General features: G+C 34.8%; 1 protein-coding gene across 4 annotated transcripts in view; it reads right to left on the reverse strand.

The window, feature by feature from the left end:
- Positions 1–21,743, reverse strand: part of LOC129240657 (signal transducer and transcription activator-like) — a 32,654-nt gene extending 10,911 nt beyond the window's left edge. For 3 of the 4 annotated variants that reach the window (XM_054876611.1, XM_054876604.1, XM_054876589.1), the window contains exons 1-4: positions 20,852–21,034; positions 3,413–4,105; positions 3,249–3,334; positions 976–1,114 (exon numbers count right to left, since the gene is read on the reverse strand). In XM_054876611.1, coding sequence (XP_054732586.1) covers positions 976–1,114; positions 3,249–3,334; positions 3,413–4,017 — 830 coding nt within the window. In that variant the 5' untranslated portion in view covers positions 4,018–4,105; positions 20,852–21,034. Of the gene's footprint in view, positions 1–975; positions 1,115–3,248; positions 3,335–3,412; positions 4,106–20,851; positions 21,035–21,456 lie in introns of those variants that run through there. The other variant, XM_054876597.1, reaches the window with a different exon arrangement.
- Between the last annotated feature and the right edge of the window lie 1,526 nt (positions 21,744–23,269).

The raw sequence follows: 23,269 nt of genomic DNA on the forward strand, positions 1-23,269 counted from the left end.
GCTGGTGATGTATGTTGGATCAGATACGGCGGAGTAGGTCGGTGTCCTTCAGAAATTTGTAATTTTTTTTAATTTTTTCTTCAGTGGCTTCTTTTAGAAGTAGAAGAGGATCTGTGTTGCTGAAGTGGTGATGCCTTTGAGAAGCGAGTTCAGGGCAGGATACCAGCAGATGTTGTACACTGGCTGTTGCTTGGCAGAAGGGGCAGTTGTTGGATGCATTACCCTGTAATAGGTGTACGCTAGTAATTATGGTGTGCCCAATACGGAGTCGTGTGTATGGGGTAATGTGATTGGTGGGTACCGATGATGGATAGGCAGGTTTTGAACGTTTGGGGTTAATGTTGGAATAATGGTGTTTATAATACGACCATTCACGAAGTAACTTAGTTTGCCTCTGTTCATGAATAAGTCGGTGTATGTCGCTAGGTAGGATGACTTCTGATGTGACTGTTGCTGTAATGGACATGTCTTTGGCAATTGTATCTGCCAGTGTGTTACCCTGGATGCCGGAGTGCCCAGGTATCCACATAATTTTGATGCTACTCCGATGGGTTATTAGTATGTTTTTGATAGTGTCGATGATTTTGCTTGATTTTTTGTGGTTTTTGATGGCTTGGAAGCAGAACAAACTGTCGGAGCAAATTATATGTTTACCCTTACTTTTGGCGCAGTATTGAACGGCTTGTAATATGGCGTTTGCTTCAGCGGTGAAAATAGAGCAGAATGAAAATAGAAGGCCGTACGCGATAACTTCCTGATTTTCCTTTACCACTGCGTAAGAAGTGTGGGATCCTTTTGACCCGTCAGTAAAAACCAATTGCCACCCGTTAAATTTGTAGTCTGCGATAGATTCGGCGAACTTGGCACTGTAAACGGCGTTTGGAATATTCTCTTTCCGTAAATTAACTAGATCGTTTTTCTCTGAATATCAAAATAACACCTCTTAGCGGAAAACCCTTTATATAATATACTTACGTGAAGTTTGCCGAAAAATTACGATTACTGATATCGTACTCCATGGGGCACTCATTGCCTGTCATTTCGCCATTAGATGCAGGAGGTATTTGAAAATTTGGACCACTATTTTGTACTGCAAGTCGTTTAGCTTGAGCCTCTGTAAGAAATTTTGAAAATATTTTTAAGTAATTTTTTATGTTGAGAAAGTGAAGAAAATTGTAATGGAGAATCGTCGAATCAGAATAGAGAAGTTGCTAAGGATGTCGGCACATCGGTTGGCTCATGCCATGCAATCTTATCGGAAATTTTGGGTATGAAGCGTGTGGCAGTAAAGTTCGTTTCAAAATTGCTGAATGTTGACCAAAAACAACGTCGCATGAGCATCGCTCGCTAATTGTTGAATGACGTCTACGATGATCCAGATTTGCTTAAAAGGGTCATAACTGGTGACGAATCATAGGTACCTGTATATGGTTATGACATCAAAACCAAAGTTCAATCGTCCCAATGGAAGAGTCCAGGAGAGCCCAAGCACGCCAAACACTCGATCAAATGTCAAGGTTTTGCTCAATGTTTTCTTCGATTACCATGGCGTAGTGCATCATGAGTTCTTACCACAGGGTTGTACAGTAAATAAGGAGTATTACATTGAAGTTATACGCCGTTTGCATGAAGTAGTATGAAAAAAACGCCCGGAATTGTGGAAAAAAGTGCATGGCTTTTGCATCATGGTAATGCATCTGCTCACTCATCTTTGCTTGTGAGAGATTATTTGGCAAAAAATAAAAAAAACACCGTTATCATGCCTCAGCCACCGTATTCACCAGATTTGGGCACCTGAGACTTTTTCCTGTTCCCAAGATTGAAGAGACCCCTGAAAGGATGTTGTTTTGCGACGATTGAGGCGATAAAAACCGAATTGCTGAGAGAGCTCAAGGACATACCAAAAAGTGCGTATCAGAACTGCTTCGAGGGTTGAAAAAAAAAAACGAATTTGGTGCAAAGTGAACCAAATATTGGGTATTCGAAAAAGTCTTTTCGTATTTTGCCAATAGATGTCGTTGGAGTCATCTATCTCCATTGCTACCAATCACATTGTGTCACATCATATGGCGTTAGAAAGGTGACATTTTAAGCTTCAATTAACCAAAAAAACATGAAATTCGGAGAAGTTGAAAAAAAGTTATAGCTGCTCAAAAATGAGTGAAAATAATGAAGAAATTCGCTATATTTTGAAATTTTTGTATAAAAAAGGGAAGAATGCCACGCAAGCCACCAATAAAATTTGTGAAGTTTACGGAGACGATGCTGTATCAGTTCTTGTAGCACAACAATGGTTCGCTCGCTTCCGTTCTGAAAATTTCGATGTGAAAGATGCACCGCGATCCGGTCGACCTATCGTTGAAAAAGTCGACGAAATTATGGAAAAGATTGACCAGGACCGTCACATAAGCTGCCATGACATCGCCAAGGCACTAAACATTCATCATCAAACGGTTTTGAACCATTTAAAAAAGGCTGGTTACAAAATAAAGCTCGATGTTTGGGTACCACATGAATTGTCTGTGAAAAATTTAATGGACCGAATTAACATCTGTGATTCTTTGCTGAAACGAAATGAAATCGAACCATTTCTGAAGCGAATGGTAACAGGAGACGAAAAGTGGATGAAATACGACAATAATGTGCGAAAAAGATCATGGTGCAAGGGTGGTGAAGCTCAACAAATGGTCGCAAAGCCAGGATTGACGCCTCGAAAAGTTATGCTGTGTGTTTGGTGGGATTGGAAAGGAATCATCCACTATGAGCTGCTCCAGCCTGCTCGAACGATTGATTCTACACTTTACTGTCAACAACTGATGAGATTGAAGCAAGCAATCGAAAAAAAACGGCCAGAACTGATCAGCAGAAAGGGCGTCGTCTTCCATCAGGACAACGCTAGGCCACACACATCTTTGATGACTCGGCAAAAACTGGGAGAGCTTGGCTGGGAAGTTTTGATGCATCCACCATATAGCCCTGACCTTGCACCATCGGACTACCATTTGTTTCGGTCAATGCAGAACTCTCTTAATGGAGTAAACTTGGCTTCAAGAGAAGCCTGTGAAAATTACTTGTCGCAGTTTTTCGCCGAGAAACCACAAAAGTTTTACACTGATGGAATAATGTCTTTAGAAGAAAAATGGCAAGAGGTGGTCGACCAAAAAAAATGAGTTGAAGTTTGATTAAAAATACGAAAAGACTTTTTCGATTACCAATATTTGAAATATTTGAGAGATAAACAATCTTACCTGAAAGTATTTCACACTTTATTTTCGGCTTGCTCCGATGTATATCCAATTTCTCGCCGATTAACCAACGTACAGTGACCGGAAACCTATATATGGGTATTGAAAAAGTTGCAAATAAATTTAACATCCGTTCCAAAGTTGAAGCTGCTGCATTTTCTACTTACTTCGACGACTTCTTTATCACTTGAGGTGGTTGCTTCTCCACAATAAAGGCCGAAAATATAAGCACATTGTGCAGGCCCCGTGCATGATTTAATATTTCATTGAGCGTTGGCTCATCACCAAAATACAGAAGATTATTGATGAGTGCGATTATTTCGGTGATAAGATCCATCAACGCTTCTACAAAGTATTGTATCTCGTCTAAATTGTCGGGAAATGGTGCACCATTGGCCGACAATGCTTGTTTGCGTTGCCAAATTTTCAAAGATCTTATCACGTGATTTTGAATTGAACCATATTCGCCGAGAATAGTACCTAAACCTAAAATCAATCTATTCTTGCGCTCCCTTAAGTTAAAGTATTGTTGCTGTTGTTGTTCTAAAAATAGATCGCGCTCCCCCAAAGGCTGAAGGCTCAACAATGCAGGATTCTGGTCAAAGTCAGTGTACATGTTGTTGCACATGTCTTGATCATTTTGAAAACTTTGAATAGATGCGCGCATAGCTTCGTTGTCGACAGCTAACTTTTGCAAATGCGTGTACAGTGAGGCTAAAGCAACTTCCTCCAAAGGCGGTGTTGGCGGTCCATTTATAGGGAGTACATTCATTTTGATGCCTTGCTGATCGATATGCTGTGGGGTATCCTCTTGAATGAGTTGCAATAGAATGAGTAGTTAATTAACGCGTATCGTGGATCTAGAAAAAAAAAAAACAAAAATTGTATGGTTATTTTAAAATAACTATGAGGTCCTTATGTAAATTCTGGACTTGTTTTAGCCTTCCAACTTCATTTTTTTATATTACTTTCAAATTCAAGGTGATTTCGTTTTTTCTAATGGCTGCTGACTTCCTCCCATTCACGTCATGACGCGCGTCTACTACAGTCGGCAAAAATGCAACAAAAAAAAAAACGCATTTACAACAAAAACACAAAGTGCACAACTTGTTAACCCGGCATTCACTGATTACGCTATACGCTATAGATATAGAGCACAAAATAGTTTTAGTTTTTACACTAACAAGTTTAATCCAGCTTATCATTTTCCAGGAATTACTCGATATGCGAGTTCAAGGGTTTTGAAAACATCACTGTTGTCAGAGGGTGAATGATGATGAAATTAAAAGTCAAACTATTTTACCTTTTTATTTTTTTTAGAATCATTAAGGGGTAACACCACTGTAGAAATTTCAAAAAATTGATTTTTTTTTTAAGCTTAAAAAATTCTTTGAACCTTTTAAAATGCAGAACAAAAAGTTTTATACGTTACCGAAGTCTATTTCATAAATATTTCAAGCTTTTAACCAAGCGTTAGTGACTGCTACCTAACGACTTCTCCAAATTTCCAAACTTTAAACGCGTTTTTCTCAAAACGCGAAATTGGCACGCAGCATAACTCAAACAATTTTAAATATTTTTAATCAGGTTTTTCACTACGTCTGTATAATAACCTTCTTAAGAGAAGAGCGTAGGGGATTTTCGATAGATTAATTTAAACGATTGTTATAATTATTTAAGTGCTGTTTTTTTAGTCCAAAATAGAGTTTTTTCCTTCAAATGCTTGCTAATTCCACAAAAATAAATATTTTTTAAATCCCCTACGTGTTTCTCTAGCTATTCTTATCTAGATTAAGAAAAAAAATGTTTCTTTGTTCCAGATTAAAATTTGCACCCTCTGCGCTGCGTGCCGCGGAGCTCCTTCAAGAGAAACCACATTACAAAAATGTCTCCAATGCCGCCATTTTGTAAAATTTTTCGATAAAACTTTGTAGTTTTGTATTTTAGTATTTATATAAGTAATAACTTCCCAAATCAGCGTGATTGTTTCCCCTTTCCTTCTATACAAAAAAATTCTTTAAAAATCGTGTTTATTTTACGCGTGTACAGTGGTGTTACCCCTTAATAATCATTAGTAAAAAACATATATAAATGAGAAATTGTTATACATAAAATCTTACACAATCTTCTTCTTGCTATTCCTGTTCAGATTCTCGCTCTATAAAATCAATAAGGCTCTAATAGCTTGGATTTACATGTATGTACGGCGGCGGGTCGGAGCTGGTAAGGTGCATGCATCAACTCCTATGCAAAATATGTTCGGATGAAGACATGCCTGTCGAATGGAATTTAAGTGTGCTCGGCCCAATCCATAAGAAGGGCGATCCTACAATCTGTGCCAATTACCGCGGGATTAGTCTTTTAAATATCACCTATAGGGTTCTAGCGAGCGTATTGTGTGAAAGGCTGAAGCCCACCGGCAACCAACTGATTGGACCTTATCAGTGTGGCTTTAGACCTGGAAAGTCTACCATCGACCAAATATTCACAATACGCCATCTTTTCGTCGATTTCAAAGCTGCATTCGACAGTACGAAAAGGAGTTTCTTGTATGCCGCGATGTCTGAATTTGGTATCCCCATAAAACTAATACGGCTATGCAAGATGACGTTGCTCAACACCAGCAGCGCCGTCAGAATTGGGAAGAAACTCTCCGAGCCGTTTGATACCAAACGAGGTTTCAGACAGGGTGACTCGCTGTCGTGTGACTTCTTTAACCTGATGTTGGGGAGCATCGTACGAGCCGCAGAACTTAATCGCTCAGGCACAATTTAGGCACATTTTATAAGAGCGTCCAATTGTTGGCGTATCCCAATGAAATTGATATCATTGGTCTTAACAACCGCGCTGTTAGTTCTGCCTTCTCCAAACTGGATAAAGAGACAAAGCGAATGGGTCTGGTGGTGAACGACGACAAAACGAAGTACCTCCTGTCATCAAACAAACAGTCGGCGCACTTGCGTATCGGCACCCACGTCACTCTTGACAGTTATAATTTCGAGATTGTAAAAGACTTCGTATACTTAGGAACCAGCTTTAACACCGATAAAAATGTCAGCCCTGAAGAATATCTCTTGCCAACAAGTGCTACTTTGGACTAAGTAGGCAAATGAGTAGTGAAGTCCTCTCTCGACGAACAAAACTAACACTCTACAAGACTCTCATCATGCCCGTCCTAACGTATGGCGCAGAAGCTTGGACGATGACAACATCCGGTAAGTGACGCTTGGAGTGTTCGAGAGAAAGATTCTGCGTAAGATTTTTGGACCTTTGCACGTTGGCAACAGCGAATATCGCAGACGATGGAACGATGAGCTGTATGAGCTTTACGACGACATAGACATAGCGCAGCGAATAAAGATCCAGCGGCTACGTTGGCTGTCATGTCGTCCGAATGAATACAAACGCTCCGGCTTTGAAAGTATTCGATGCGGTACCAGCTGGTGGTAGTAGAGGAAGAAGAAGGCCTCCTCTGCGTTGGAAAGATCAGGTGGAGAAGGACTTGGCTTCACTTGGTGTGTTCAATTGGCGCCGGTTAGCACGAGAAAGAAACGACTGGCGCGCTTTGTTAAACTCGACCAAAATCGCGTAAGCGATTATCGCGCCAATTAAGAAGAAGAAGGACGGCTTCGGTAGTCTACCGTAAAGCACGGTCCTCGCACTTTTGCAAATACTTACCTACTTTCCCTGTTAAAAAAAAAATCCAATTCCACTTTTCAACCCCAAAAACGTATCCTTTCCATCCTTACTCCCGCACTACAAAAATAAAATAATGGTTCAAGACAAGAATGATAGAAACAGGATTGCGCTCATCGCAAGAATATGCAAGAATATTAAATGTCCCGCTCCCAAATCTTCTTAACATTGAAAACCTTTTTACACATTTTAAAAAGCGTTTGAATTTATTGAATGCGAATTAAAACCATAGAGGTGTAATCGTTAGTGGGGCATAGGACATCAAGAGGTCTATTCATAGTTAAAAAGCAACAAAATACCAGAAAACACTGAATAAACCAAAACGATATTTTTACAAAAAGAGTACCTTATCTTGTTACATAACCTCAAATATAGCAAAAGAGTCGTTCTCTTAACAAAAAGCTCATAAATTATATTGTACATAACCATAACACATTTATTTAAAAAACGCTCATTTTAAAGACAATTCGTTACGCAAACAAAGTTTTTAAGTAAATCAATAAAAATTTGGTGTTTTATTTTCTTTAAATGGGCATTTTAGTGCGTTTTTATATGCAAAGCTAGGCAACACTGCAGTAGCGAGAGAGAGATTTGACTGCTGAAAGCAGAAGAACACCAACAGCAACTGCAATCGCGGGCAATGCGACCAGAAGTTAAAAAGCTAAATAAAACTGAGTGAATTATTGAACTAATTAAAAAAAAATTGTTTTATAAACGTTACATTTTAATTAGAACAGGCTGGAAAAATGTCATGAAGAAAGAATTAAGACTCCGAGACTAAATAACAAAAAAAAAAATATCCTAAACCAAGTTACGAAAATGGTAATCTGGGCATACTGGTGCTAAAACCACGTAACTCATTGTCAAATTCGCTGAGAACGAAGTAACGGTACCACGATAGGTGCCATCTCATTATTCTTTCCATCATGGGTTTAAGATACATCAACACTTATTTTATGTTGTATTTCAATTTATAGTTCATGTATTCGACGGCAATTTACATATGTACTATATGTAGGTATGTACATTTGTATATGAAAAACAATAATGCACAAGCGCAAGAACATCATCTCCCTTTCATATGTACATATGTATGTATGCATGTATGCCCAAATAACCTTGATTTATTTATTCACATGTCACAGCACATCACATTCCTACAAGAAATCAAATACACATACGCATTAGTGAACGAGTTTCTTCCTAAAAAGTGCAAAAACAATTCTGCTCTAAAGCCTATGTAGGTGTGTATAACAAAAGTCATAGGTATAATATTTGAAAATGTAAACAATGCAGAATTATCTATTTTAGGGGCTTTTATGATTTTTTACTATAATGTTTTGAAGTTTTGAGTTTTATTGCCATAAATGCGTTAAACATAATTGTTACAATACAAAAATACTGTGTATTAAAAATTTCGAAAATGTAATTTCAGTTGGTCAAATAAAGTTATTAAAATGTATTTAAGAAGTTTTTATCATGTTGCAAACAATTAATGGACTTACTGTATGTATGCATACTCGTTTATATATGAAAAATATTTTTCATGCATGCATACATTCATACATATAAGGAAAGTTGAATTAAATAAATTCCAGCGAACAGCTGATAACTTTTTGAAAAGCTCAAAAAAATATAAAAAATTTTAAAATTACCATATCTATTTATAATTTATTTTTGTTTTTTGTTATTGTTTTTTTTTGTGTTTTTTTTTTTTTTTTTTGTTTATATACACACATATGTATGTATGTAGCCAATACAATATGTACACGTAAACAAATAGTTTTATTCACATGCATTACAAAATAACTTACAAATGTTGCAGATTCTTATCGTAAGCGTATTTGTTTAACCCATTAAATCCCAACCTTATATAAAACAATTTTTTTTTAAATGCGTTTATAAAACGTTTATTGAAATAGTGTAATTAAGCTCCTTAAAAAAAAACACGAAAGAAAATCAAAGAAATGCATTTTTTGGGCTGTACCCAATCGAGTACAATGGGATAATATATACATTGCCTGTATATGAAAATATGGAGTATTATTGTAAATAAAAAGACACTTTCAAAGACTTCCTTGGTTATTAGTTCGGTTAACAGTATGGAAGTTTTTGAAACATTCTCTCTCTCTACGCAAAGGGCTACATTGCATAACTCGCAAATCCATCGAATTCTTTGGTCACACGCCCTGCACCTCAGCTGATTCGATATCCTTTTGGGAAAATGGTTATATGAGGAACCAGCTATTGATGCCGTTGTCGATCGTTTTGAAGATATGTCCCGGATAATATAATTGCGTAAATAAAATCGCACAATTTCACGTTGGTATTGCAACAAGTCGCATTGACTCTTACTTGCCATTTTATAAAGCTTCCATGCGTTTACTACGCACGAGCTTATCATTGTGGTGAAAAGAGGCCACCACCATTTCTTTCCTCTAAACTTTATATTGTAAGTATTCAAAGCTTGGTCGTGGAGGTCAACTCCTCGCATTCCTGAGTTGTATTCCGCTATCAACTTCGACTGATGGGCATTCACCTTGCGCCTCTCTTGACTTGACCATCTTTTGACGGTATGTAAAGGTTCAATTCTATCAAAGTTTGTTCCCACTGTCACAACGCTATTGTCATTCCACGTCACAAAAAGTATTCCTGAGTCAGAAAACCTACAAAATTTGATACAAAACAACTATTCAAATAAATCATTATGATAAACTTATATTACATAAAATCAAACGGGGAGACCGTTGCTTCTTTTGTAGTTCTTTGTTCGTTTTCAGAGGACATTTTTTGGTCCGCCGTTCTCGAACAGTCCCAGTAGCCTTAAATCCTTGTTCTTTCAAAATTCTAAGAAGGTCATATGACGTAAAGAAGAATCGAAAAATACGATTCCAAGGTTGGAATATCATCACGCAATATATTATCCTCTTTAATGTCCTCCTCATCTGTGTCACAGTGGGTATTTGGCGGTATAATAGCGAAGTCGAAGTGACTACGGTCGCTTGATTCAATATAGTCGGTGGCCGCAGAAAGGTTATGAAACCTCTTTCCGTAAAATTTTTTTACATCCATTACCAAATCTACATGAAATATGCACACAAAATATATATGAATGTTCCCACTGTACCCATGCGAGTACACTAGAATTTAAACCTACCGAAATGCACTTTTCCACAACTTTTTTCGTTTTTTTGGTATAAAGTATACAAATTATATGTATTATGAATATTGCAACACTGAACTTTTTCCGTGATAACTTAGATTTTGTCAAACAGAGAGCTTATTGCAAACTTAACAATGAAAAGAAGAAAAATAGCAAAGGTGCACGCAAAGGCAAGTGAATAACGGATAACGGGACTCAAAAAAAAGAAGGAGAAACATGTGTATTCCTTTTCGACATTTCTCTGTATTATAAAGTGGCGAATACATTTAAAAATTTGTAAGCGTTGGCTTTTGACGTCGTTTCGAAAAAGATGCTTTTTCTGTACTCAAGCGAGTACAATGGGATCGAATGGGTTAAGCAAAGGAGAGAGAGCAATGTGAGGCGTAATGTTTGCCGTCGAAACCTTTTCCTGTGAAATTCTTAAGAAATCTATATTTTTTTTCATTTTTTCATTTTTGTTTTCGATTTTGCTTTTGCTTTTAATGCGCTATCTGCCTGCAGCAAGTTTGTTATTCACACTCTTTCGCGCTGCTAGTTTGATCTTCAAATCGTTTCTTTTGTGATTCATTTATTACGTTTTACAATTATCGTTTTTACAATTGCCGGTTTACCCACAACGATTTGGTTTTTTTGTTTTTGTTTTATTAATTGCATCGCTTTTATGATCTTCGATTCTCTCGTTTCGCTTCGATTCTTTCGGTGTTTGAGTAATTCTTCAGTCTACTTGCATGCATATATTTGTATATTTTTACTCTGCAGCATACTTACAAATACACACATATGCATATGCATGTGTATGTGCATGCAAGCATTCGTATAATATATTTTCTGCAGACTCAAACGAAGCAGAATGCAGACAATATTGTCGCAATAAAAATATTATGCACCCGTAATTATTAGTATAAGCAGTGCAAAGGGGCGTACCGTTACATACATACATACATGCATATAATGTGTGTGAGTGTAGTATCTTATTAATTTATTTTTTATTCGCAGTCAAATGGAGAGTTCCTAGAATTTACACCTCTTTAATTTAATTAATAATTGAAATATGATTTATGCTTAGTGTTCTCCAGGGGTCATGTCTGCTTTTAAATTATAGCATATAGACACGCTCACAATAAGAGCAGGGCGGCATATTGCAAAATTTTGACTATTTATTTACTTTTAAACTTTTTTTTCTTTTGTATAAAAAATATAGTTCACAAAATTGTGCAAAATTTAGAAATACTTTAACCAATTTTCATAAAAATTTCAAATTGTTCTTTCAGAATTTACAAAAAAAAAAAGTATACAGTGTTGTGGTCCGCACAATTTTGGTTTGTATTGCATATGTACGTTTAAAGTGTCTCAAAGCTCGTACTGATTTTTGATTTTTTTTTTGCACATTTCCTAAAAATTCTAGTTAAAAATTTTGAAATTTGGATGTAATTCCATTAACAATTTTTATTCTTGTGGCAATCACAGCTTTCTTTTTGACTCAACTTGCAAATTTTAATTCATGTTTATTTTTACTTTGCGATCAGCTGGTTTTCTCACTTGCAAATTCCTACAAGTTAAAATTTATCCAGCAATAATTTGCAACTTCCCCTCAAAATGAAATGTGATTTTGCTCTCTCACTTTCCCCTACTTTGCAGGTTTTTTGGATACATGAACACCAAAACTTGATAGTTTGTAACCATATGTACAAGTATATTTATATGTATGTACATATGTTAACCGCACGATGGAAAGATCATTCTTGTGTTAACCGTACTATGCACATACAAACATACATATATTGTTGTCATGTTCTGTGCGCCATTATTGCATACCTTGCCATGCATTTGCAATCAGGTTGCATACCTCTCCACAACTTTGCTTGCACTAAGTAGGCACACACCTACATATATGTATGTACTTATACATACATGTACATATATATATTTATACCTATATAGTATACATATTTAATATGTGCAATTTTCTAATACACATTTTAGTGTGGTGATTTCCCGATTTAGTATTATATTTCAGCCGGTAACTAAATTAATCGATTAATGATAATTCAAAAACATACTCATTAAAATTCATAACCCTACATATGTATGTACATACGTATGTATGCATGTATGTATGTACAAATACATTGGTACGGAGAACATTGGCGTGAGCACCTGTTCCCATGGCACTCAATTTACAACGAATTTTCGCACTTTTTCCCCAGCCACCAATCCACGTCATTGAAAGCTCTATGTGAGCACGGGAGCTAGTAAAAAAGTTCTCGAAATAAAGAGAAGGTGTGTGAAATTATTTACATAGCCATACGCTCTCGTTCCCACTTACTTTTGCAGCATGCGATTTCTTATCTTAATAAGCTAATCAACTTATCGGCTTAATGAAAATGCAAAATCTAAGTTTACAAAGTAAGATTTGAGATGGGGTCAATAAATATTTATTTTAAAAAATAAAATCAAAATAAATTGAAATTTTAAATATTTCAATTTTATCGTAAAACAGTGTGGAGATAAATAAAAATAAATCCAGATTTTATAAATTGCTTGTTTATACTAATATTTCCATTTGAATTTCATTCGATTTATGAATAGCAAAGCAAGTGAATTTGCCATCATCAACTGTTGAGCTGGCGTATTTTAAATTTTTGTTTTGATTTTTTTTTTCTTATTTACGAACAACTTTTCTTTCTATTGTTTACATTACCCTAACATGACTTTATATTTTTATTAAAAATTCTTCACTCTTCTTAGTTTTCTCACAGACCTCATCTACTTTAACGCCACGGCAAAGATACATTACTTTGTTCTTGTTTTGTTTTTGTTTTGTGCTCTTAACCTTGAAATTATTCGTAGAATAGTGCCTAAATTTTTTACATACATATATTTATAAACAAAAATCTTAATATGGGCACCAAATTAAATGGTATTTTTGAACGGCTTCAATTCAAAAATATAATTGAATAGGGTTGCCACCTATTTTTCAATACACATTTTTTATTTAATAAGTATTTATATAAGAATATTAATTCAGAAATATATTGGGAAAGGGCTGCCACTTATTTCCCAATAAAAAAATTTTATTTGATATGTATTTATATGAGAATTTTAATATAAGAGGATAAAATAAAAAAAAATTCAAAAAGGATTCATCTGTTTAGGCGTAACCCCTGAAAATATTCAGTATGGCTACCTGTTATTGTAAATTAAATTTAAAAATTGCTAAATTTTCAAAAGCGGGTATTAAATGTTTGGTATTTAAGCCAGTTTTAATACAAAAATATTGAATAGGGTTGCCAACTAAATTTTAATATTATTATTTAGGAATCCATTTTAAAGGTGGTGTCATAATGCCTCCCTCATAGAAGTTTTGGCCCTTATTGGCGAAAAACTCTAGCAATCGATTTTCACAATCTTTTCTTGATACCAATTGCAATAGGAGAAAAAAGTGGTAACCGCTTGGTGCCAGGAACGGACTAAAACTTCCCAACCGCAGTTTTTGGCGAGTCACTATAGACACGTATGGCCTTGCGTAGCCTAGATAGAATACAACACCTCTTGTGTTGGCCAATTCTGGCCGTTTCTGGTCAATCGCCAAGTTCAAACGGTCCAGTTGTTGACAGTAGAGATCTGAATTTAGTGTTTGGCTGTACGGAAGCAACTCATAATAAATGATGCCTTTCAAGTTCCACCAAATAAATGGTAGAATCTCCATGGTCGTTAGTCCTGGTTTGTCCACCGTTAGAGCTGCTTCATTGCGCTTTGGCTACGATCATTTTCGCACGATATTGTCATATGTGATGCATTTCTCATCGCCAATCACCATCCGCTTAATAAATGGGTCGATTTCATTCCGTTTGGCCAAGGCTTCGCAGACGGAAATTCGACCCCTCAATCAGACTCATCTAACCCCCCTCTCCCTCTGGACCCAACCCGTCGAAACAGCATGTTTCCTGGGCCTAGGGTTTGCACAAATGGTTTAAAACTGTTTTACGGTCGATCGTTAGCTCCTAGGCGATGCTACGACTACTAACATGTCTATTAGGGGTGGGATTATTTTCGAATAATATTCGAATAAACATTATTCGAATAAACGAATAATACTATTCGTTTCAAATAATTCGAATAGTTCATTATTCGAATACCTTACTATTCGAATACCTCACTGTACCTCACTGTAGTGAAGTATTCGAATAGTGATGTATTCGAATAGTAAGGTATTCGAATAGTAAGGTATTCGAATAGTAAGGTATTCGAATAGTGAGGTATTCGAATAGTGAGGTATTCGAATAGCATTATTCGAATAAACGAATAAAAAATTCGAATAAATATTATTCGAATTACGAATACCTCTCGAATAAAAGATTTTTTTATTCGAATAGTCCCACCCCTAATGTCTATCAACTTCGATTATTTTTGTGATTTTATCGACATTTTCGACATTTTCTTTAACATCAAAAATGCCTGAACGCAATCAACGAAACAAAAATTGCCCGCACATCTGCACCATAAACGGTATTGCAACTGACTTGCATTTTCGTCTTATCAAAGAAAAACTGTAAAATGTACCGAATTTTCTTATTCTTCACTTTCCTGGTTAACACCCTGTAACTCATAACTGAATGAACCAAACAACAAAGAGCAAACGAATTTTGTTTAGTGTGAGTTGTCACCTTGACAACGAGCACAAACTTCAAATTGTTGATCGATACTTTACGAGATATCGATCACAAAAGCCGTCTACCGAGAAAATAATGGAATTCTTCTTCCCCAAACTAACATCTTTCATTGGTTGCTTGAGCGATCTCCCTCTTCGCGTTTTACTGTTGTTTCATAAATGGAGAAGTCTACGCTTTTATGGCGCCTCCGAACGGCAATGGTTTTTAATGAGGAGCTTTTCATGGCAGAGCTTGCTTGCTGCGGGGCGATCGCTATTAAAAAAAAACATTTCATAAGTTCATAGTGGGCTGCACCCAACCCGTTCGGCCAAGGCGTCATATTAGATAAAGTAAACAGGACTTTTTAAAAATAAATATTTCTACTAAACTCTTCTACTGGAAATTACTTGCACGGTAAAAGTAGATCGTGCGCTATTATAACCAAGTAGCAAAAAGGTCTATCATATTTATTAAAATATTCAATAAATATTAAAACATTCAATTATTATTCACAATTTGAGAAAATGGAAGTTTTCTTCTTAAATCAATATTTTTAATAATATAATTACGCAAAATGCTCCAAACCATTTACTATTAACGTGAGTATTTCTTTCATTTAAATATTTAAATATTTATTTAATTTTTGATTTTTGTTTAGAAATTGTAGTAAATTCAAGTAAAAAGTGCTCAACGATTTTTCGCTTTATTTCGACGATGAAAATATTGAGTTATAATTAATTATCTTGATGCAAATGGTTCCAAATAGTTTTCTGACTAATCTTCAGCCTTTAGGCAATGTAATAAGAGCGCACTTGCCGGTGCAGATTTAGATTAGATTAGATTTGTGGGGGGTTGGAAGACCATTGTACTACCTTGCCGGTGCAACTCGATGATTTTAGTGATTATATCAAAAATAATTTTCAGACCAATCTTTTCAGCCTTTAGGCAATGAAATAACTGCGCACTTGCCGCTGCAACTCGTCGATTTTCGTGATTATTTCAAAATTTTCGACGCTTAACCCATCAGAACGCTATTATTGGTATTGTCATTTTGCTAATGAATTCGACACTGTACTGGATTCATAAATAACACAAATTCATTTATTCACCTGCTCGACTTTGCAACTTGGGTAGTGATACTGAAGAATGTATCGAATTTTCCTCTTTAAAAAAAAAAAACAAAAACAAAAATCCATTCCTCAACCCCAACAATCTTACCCTTCCAATTCTTACTCCCGCACAAAAGTCAGCGCATTACTTGCATTGTGGCTCCTAAAAAAATCAGAATCAAACAGTTACACATTGCATCAGTGGCGCCAGCAAGAGGATGCGGGCAATCGCGGTATTAGCGCAGACACACCAAATTTAGCGAAGTTCTCAACCATCTGTGCAATCCTTCTGCCAGAAAAATGTGGCACAAAGATAGCGCTTCAAGCAGTAAGCAGGCGTTGTTCCTAAGCAACTACAGGTGGGCATTCCCACTACTTAGGACTGGTAGCGGCAGGCTAATCACCTACCCTGTCAGAAAGCAAAACAGATTAACGAAACCAACGCAAGACTGAGTCTTGTCGAGGCCCTATGCTCCCGAGTGGAGTGAACAAGGGGAAAAAAAATTCCATATAGGAATAAAAGGATCAAATGTATTGTATTCGACACTCTATTGGTTTCATAAACAGCAACAATTTATTAATCCACCTGCTCTGACTTTTCAACTTGGGCGTAGTGGTACTGAAGAATGTATCGATTTTTTTTGCCTTTACATATTTTGCTTTATTTTGGAATGCTGTAACACGCAATTGGCTTCACCAAACACGAAACTGCCCAATAACTTTTTTTTTAAATAAAGCGTAATATTATTCTTATAGCGCCGTATAGCATAACTCGAAACGATGTGTAAATAAAATTTGTCGATTGTGGTTAACTAAAATGGCACATAAGACGCGTAATAGACATCTAGCGGAAAAGCATGCAGAACTTTTTACTTCACTTAATATTTTTATGTTTTTTTTTTAATTTATATTTTTTTATTTTACTTTTTTTTTTTTGTGTTTTCCCCTTGATAAATTATACATTTAACCCTTTCGCTACATCTTTTTATTGCGCCATCCAAAAAATACGAATTTTTGTCTGAGTATTTATTTTAGGACCAATAACAATACAAATAAATTTTTATTTTATTTTTTTTGTTAAGTGCTTTTTTTTTAATGTCGCCATATGGCAACCAATGTTTTGTATCGGTTTCAATCGCAAATAAACTTCTGCAATCTAATGCAAGTTAACACCTTACGAGAAATTTCTTGCCATATGGCAACAAGCTTAGTTTTAAAAATTAGCACAGCTTTTTAAGCTGCGAGCGAAAAAATATTTATATGCCAAATGACAGATTGAACATTTTTCTATATACTTTATTCAAAAATTGTTGAAAACATTTGCCCAAAATGCCTCAAAAATCTAAAAATGCAAAATAAAAATTTCAGAGTGAAGTGCTATATGCCAGAAGGCTTTCTTTAAAAATGTTGTATTACCCATATATAATGGGCGGTTATTATTTATTTTATTTCTGTTTAACCATTAAACTTCAATTTTTGAAAATATGTAACAAAAAAGTTGATATTTTTTACAAGAGAGTGTTGACGGCCTTTTAAAGTTTACTGTTGCCATATGGCAACAATATCGCGAAAGGGTTAAGTGGTATTTTCAATTGAAAATAAACAACCTACATATATAAGAAAAACATCATAATGCATATTATATCGCTCCTGGACGGAATATTTGTATATACATACATCGAAGAATAAAAAAAAAAATCGAATAAACGTTCGCTTATCACCTTTTTAAACATCACTTGCAATTAAATATAGGAAACAAATGAGCGAAATGCAGCCTCTTTTAATATTCACGCGAAGTTTCCTATTCATGTGAACAGGCAACCTAATCACCTACTAATTATCATTTACATGTTTTTCTAGTCATATTTGAACCATGATTCATTAAGCCTCACATTTCTTATCCTCCAGCATTTGAGGGATTGTCTTATAACAACTGTTTGCCCCCAAAACAAAAACTTAACACCACAAAAATACTTGAATTTCTGACCAAACTTGCCAAGATTGCATGCGCCACATAATCTTATATATAAAAATGGAGACGTTTTTTTGTGTTCGTTAGTCGCCGATTCACGCCTAAACGCATTCACCGATTTCAATCAAACTTTCACAGATCATTGGTATTGGTCCATAGATGGTTTATGTGAAGTTTTAAAGAAATCGGTAAAGGTATGCGTGTGTTGTGTAAGTGTGAAAAATACGATATTTGCGTGTTTCCCTTATACGGACATTACGTATACGGAATGAGAATACACGCAAATGAATAGAATATACACAGTCATGAATAACATTGTTTCGATGTCGGGTGACGTATGCGACTGTATTATTCGTAACGCAATAGTTGTCCTCTCTTTTCTTTCCTTTTTATGCATGCGTGACACGGCATCAAAGCACATTGCTTTTTTTTTTTAACTGGAAAAATATTTTGAGCTTCATTTGAACGTTTTATGATTTAGATAAAATAAAAATTCGTTAAATATATTTGATTCCATTAATAACCATAAGCCTGTATTTTTCGAAGCTCAAAGTTTTTGGACAAATATTGAAACGTTTACTTAAACTAAATGTTAAATACAAATATAAATGCGCAAATGTAAAAGTTTAGATGGATTTAAAATATACGAAATTATTTAGCGGTTGAATCCATACATTTTTTGAAATCCATCATATGGATCGACAGTCGCCATAAATGTTCTTTTAAAAAATAAAATGTGTTAATTTGATGGTAGCTCGAGTATTAAGATCAGGTTTTAGTTTAACTTTGTTCATGGGTTTGCGTAATTTTTCTGTGGTGAAAGTCTAAAACCAAGAAAAGAAAACGCGAAAGCCGACGAGAAAAATGTAAAAAATAAATCCTCCTGCATGTATACATTTATACTCGAAAAAGTTATGCTAACACTTTTTTCATGCATTTACGTAGACAATTTTATATGGGCAAACGTACGTTTACGAGATAAATGCCTAAAAGCAGGTATTTATAACTAAAATAGCGCTCTCAGGCATTTCTGTAACAATACTTCTGTAAATTTCATGCTCCAAGTGTTCGAACATTGGTATAGCGCTGAAGACAAATGCTCAGGATATAATACAAAAATCCATATTTACTTGATTTCACATAGTAATATTATCATTGTTAAAAGAGAACAAGTTTTTATTAGGTAATAATTAAATAATGCAACCTTATGTGCTGCTTTGACGAGTGGAAAACCCAAAATAAATAATTATATTTGTATGTGTGTTTAAAAGAGTTGGATTATTTTGTGAGTGTTAGCAGTTTCAAAGTCAAAGAGTAGTTGCAACATTGAAAGGTACCTGAAACACATTTTCATTTAACAACTAAAATTGCAAATATGAGTGTGTTTTTCATTGTTGTTTTTTTTTTGGGAAAAAATTTATAAAAATAAAATATATTGTGCGTAAAATTTTAATAATCAGTGAAAATAAAAAAACGGTGGTTTCGTTGTTGTTGTTAGCGATTGTAATGCACATTGTAAGTTTTTCATGTTTTTTTGATTAAATTCATTACTTTTCAATTATTTTGTTTTAACTTATTGGAAATCAACTTATGCGGCCAAAAGAATTAGAAATTTAATTTCAACAATAGAAAAAAGAAAATTACTTACTGGAATGGGAAGAGTTTTGCAACAATGCAAATTAAATGTGTGGGATGAATGTGCAATGGCACATAAAAAATCAGTGGAAGCATTGGATAGAACTTTGAAAGATTTACGTAATAATCAAGAAATATTTGGTGGTGCTTTAATATTATTGTCTGGTGATTTTCGTCAAAATTTGCCAATAATTCCCCGTTCAACACCAGCAGGTGAATTAAAAGCATGTTTAAAGACATCCCATTTATGGAGGCACGTAAAAACTTTGACCTTGAAAACAAATCTGCGAGTTTATTTGCAAAATTATGCATCGGCTGACGAATTTTCAAGACAACTTCTGAAGATAGGAAATGGACAAATTCCTATTGATGCTGCTATTGGCTTAATCACTTTGCCAGATAATTTTTGTAATTTTGCACACACAAAACAAGAATTAGTTTCAAGTGTTTTTCCAAATATTGCGAAAAATTATCAAAATCACAATTGGTTAGCTGAGAGAGCAATACTGGCTGCGAAAAATAAGGATGTTGGTCAATTGAATGCGAATATTTTAAATGATATGCCTGGTGAGATTGTAACAATTAAATCAATTGATACAGTTATAAATCAAGATGACGCTGTAAATTATTCAACAGAATTTTTAAATTCCTTGGATTTACCTGGACTGCCGGCTCATCGCTTACAAATGAAAGTTGGTGCACCAATTATTTTACTTAGCAGATTAGCAGTCAAAAAGGTCATTAATAATCTTATTGAAGCACCAATTTTAAAAGGAAAATTCAAAGGTGAAGACGTATTGATTCCGCGTATTCCGCCGATTCCACCAGATTTAGCTTTTGACTTCAAAAGATTGCAATTTTCAATACGTCTTGCATTTGCAATGACAATAAACAAAGCACAAGGACAATCGCTGGAATTACGCTGAATTGACTTAGAATATCCATGCTTCTCCCACGGACAATTATATGTATCATGTTCACGTGTAGGAAAGCCATCAGTTCTGTTTATTTATACCACAACTCAGGGCAAAACAAAAAATGTAGTTTACGAAAAGGCTTTGCGTTAGTTTAAGTTTAAAATTAACATTAATTTTATATTGTAAAAAAAGAATAAATACACATAGAGTGAATCTAAATCGAGTGTTCATTATTCATTTCTAATTTTGATATGCCTAGCGAAGCAGGCAGAGGGTCCGCTAGTTCTTTATAATAATCAACAGAATATAAATTCTTAAAAAAAAAAAAAAATGGGGATTTTTTAAACTTTACAAACAATTTTCGAAGTCTCCAATAATATTTCTAATTAAATGTAAGCTTTTAATTAATCACTTCATTTTGTTACACATTTTTTCTCATCAAAATTACCACCCCCAACTCACTTCGAGCACAAATTGCGGGCAGTTCTTTACGAGTTGCTGCGGACAATTAGTAGTCAGTTGCGGCTTGCTAACAAAACGTCGCACAAAACGAACTTAACTTTCAATAAGTAAATATTTTGCTCAACACTTTGCGCGCAAAACCAACTTTAGTAATTCACTAAACGAATGAACGAAAATAACTGTATGAAATAAACGGCCGGCGCTGTATAAATTCTAGCCGAGCGTTACGAAGAATGCTGCTAAAAACGATAGTCTAGCGACAGGGTTGCACCGACGAACATATGTATAACTTCGGCAAAAACAAAAAAGTCCGATTAGCCTACATTCCTTTTTGCTATTGTTTTCGCTGCATAATACGCCCGCCACCCACCGTCAACACTGTAGTCCAGTTTCTTGTAGTTGTATTTCTTGTTTTTGCATTCATTAATAGTACGAAATTATTCAATGCATTTTTGTTGCGCTTAAAATATGCTCTAATATGTTTTTCATCCATTTCGCTTACAATTTTGTATTCATCATGAGTAAAGTAACAACAAATACTCTTAATTACATTAGTCATATAAAAACTACTTCGCAATATCTGCGCATTTATTTCACTTGCATACCTTCCTTAACAAGTTTGGCAGGCGTAGAAGCTGCTCTCCCACTATTATTGCAACCGGTGGATAAGAACTCAAGGTCACTTCCAAGAATTGATATGGCTTAGTAGTGTAAGCCTGAGCGCATAATTTCACAATTTCGCATCGATTATTTGATTAAATACTTTAACATAGAGAGAGTTTCCTTTGCAATATTCAATTTAGTTTCACGGTTTATGTTTACAATTAAATCGGCGAAAATTGCATACTGCGCACTCGAAAAACTAACAAATATGCACATATGTATGTGTGTATGTGTGGATATGTATGATAGTTGCAACTTGCAATAATAAATGCCTCCATTGTGAATTAGCGCATGGAGTTGCCATCCACTTGACAGTTGACGTGTGTGAGTAAAATATATGAAATGTGGAACGTATTCTTAATGAATTTGAGTAAGAAAGAAAATTTTCATATTCTGAAAATTAATAAGGCAGCATACCTGTCATCCACCAAGCGTTTAACAGGGTTGCTATGTGCGATGCGCTAAGCAGTGTGTGAATGTGCTGCCGCAAAACGGAAACGGAAGTCTTTAGGCGAGCGAAATTTTTGCGGCTGTCTAGTTTTGAATTGGTTGTTTAGGGCAAATGGAATATTTTCAGTTAAATGCCTTTTAGCGATTTCTTAAATAGTATGTAGATGTGTATATGCTTAAAACTATCCATATTTGATTAATTAAAAAAAAATTTTTTTTTGAATTGAAGAAATTTTTGAATGTTATTATGTTTGATTAAGGGCTTATACGATATACAGTTAGAATTTTCAAAAAATCGATTTTTTGACGCGATAACGTCTTATAATTCGATTTAACAGGCTGCACGCACAAAAAAATGTGTCGTTACCTTGCTCATTAGTGTTACCTTGCTCATTGCCGTTACCTTGCTCATTTGTCGTTACCTTGCTCATTGCCGTTACCTTGAATGAACTGCAAGCGAAAGCGCGGAACGAACGACAAAGCTTGCTCTCTCCTACATAAGGGAGCGTATATGTGTATGTATATGTGCATATGTACATATATAATATAAATTCACGTATTTGTATTTGCATATGCCTTCTTATTGATTATTATTAATTTGATTTACTTGAAGAATTTAAAATAAAACCAAGTTTGTTAATAATACCTATTGTTTTAATGTTATTATTTTTTGACGTGACAACGTCTTATAATTCTATGTAGCCGGCTCCACGCAGCAAAAAATGCGTCGTTATCTTGCTCATGCGTCGTTACCTTGCTTGAACAGCATGTTATGTTATGTTATGTTACGTTATGTGATGTTATGTTATGTTATGTTATGTGATGTTATGTTATGTTATGTTATGTTATGTTATGTTAGGTTATGTTATGTTATGTTATGTTATGTTATGTTATGTTATGTTATGTTATGTTGTGTTATGTTATGTTATGTTATGTTATGTTATGTTATGTTATGTTATGTTATGTTATGTTATGTTATGTTATGTTATGTTATGTTATGTTATGTTATGTTATGTTATGTTATGTTATGTTATGTTATGTTATGTTATGTTATGTTATGTTATGTTATGTTATGTTATGTTAATGTTAACTTATTCTCTATATCCATACAAAATATCTATCAAACAAATAAAATTAAAATTTTCTTTTGAAAAATGCAACCATTCAATCAGTATTTTCTTATGACGTTATCACGTTAAACTATCGTCAGTAAACCGACTTTACAGACAACCTCTTTTTTTTTTTTCTTAATGCACAAATATTTAAGAATACACACAGAAAATTAAATATCGTTCCGGTGAATAT

The sequence above is a fragment of the Anastrepha obliqua genome, chromosome 1 (assembly GCF_027943255.1).
Source record: "Anastrepha obliqua isolate idAnaObli1 chromosome 1, idAnaObli1_1.0, whole genome shotgun sequence".
NCBI lineage: Eukaryota > Metazoa > Arthropoda > Insecta > Diptera > Tephritidae > Anastrepha > Anastrepha obliqua.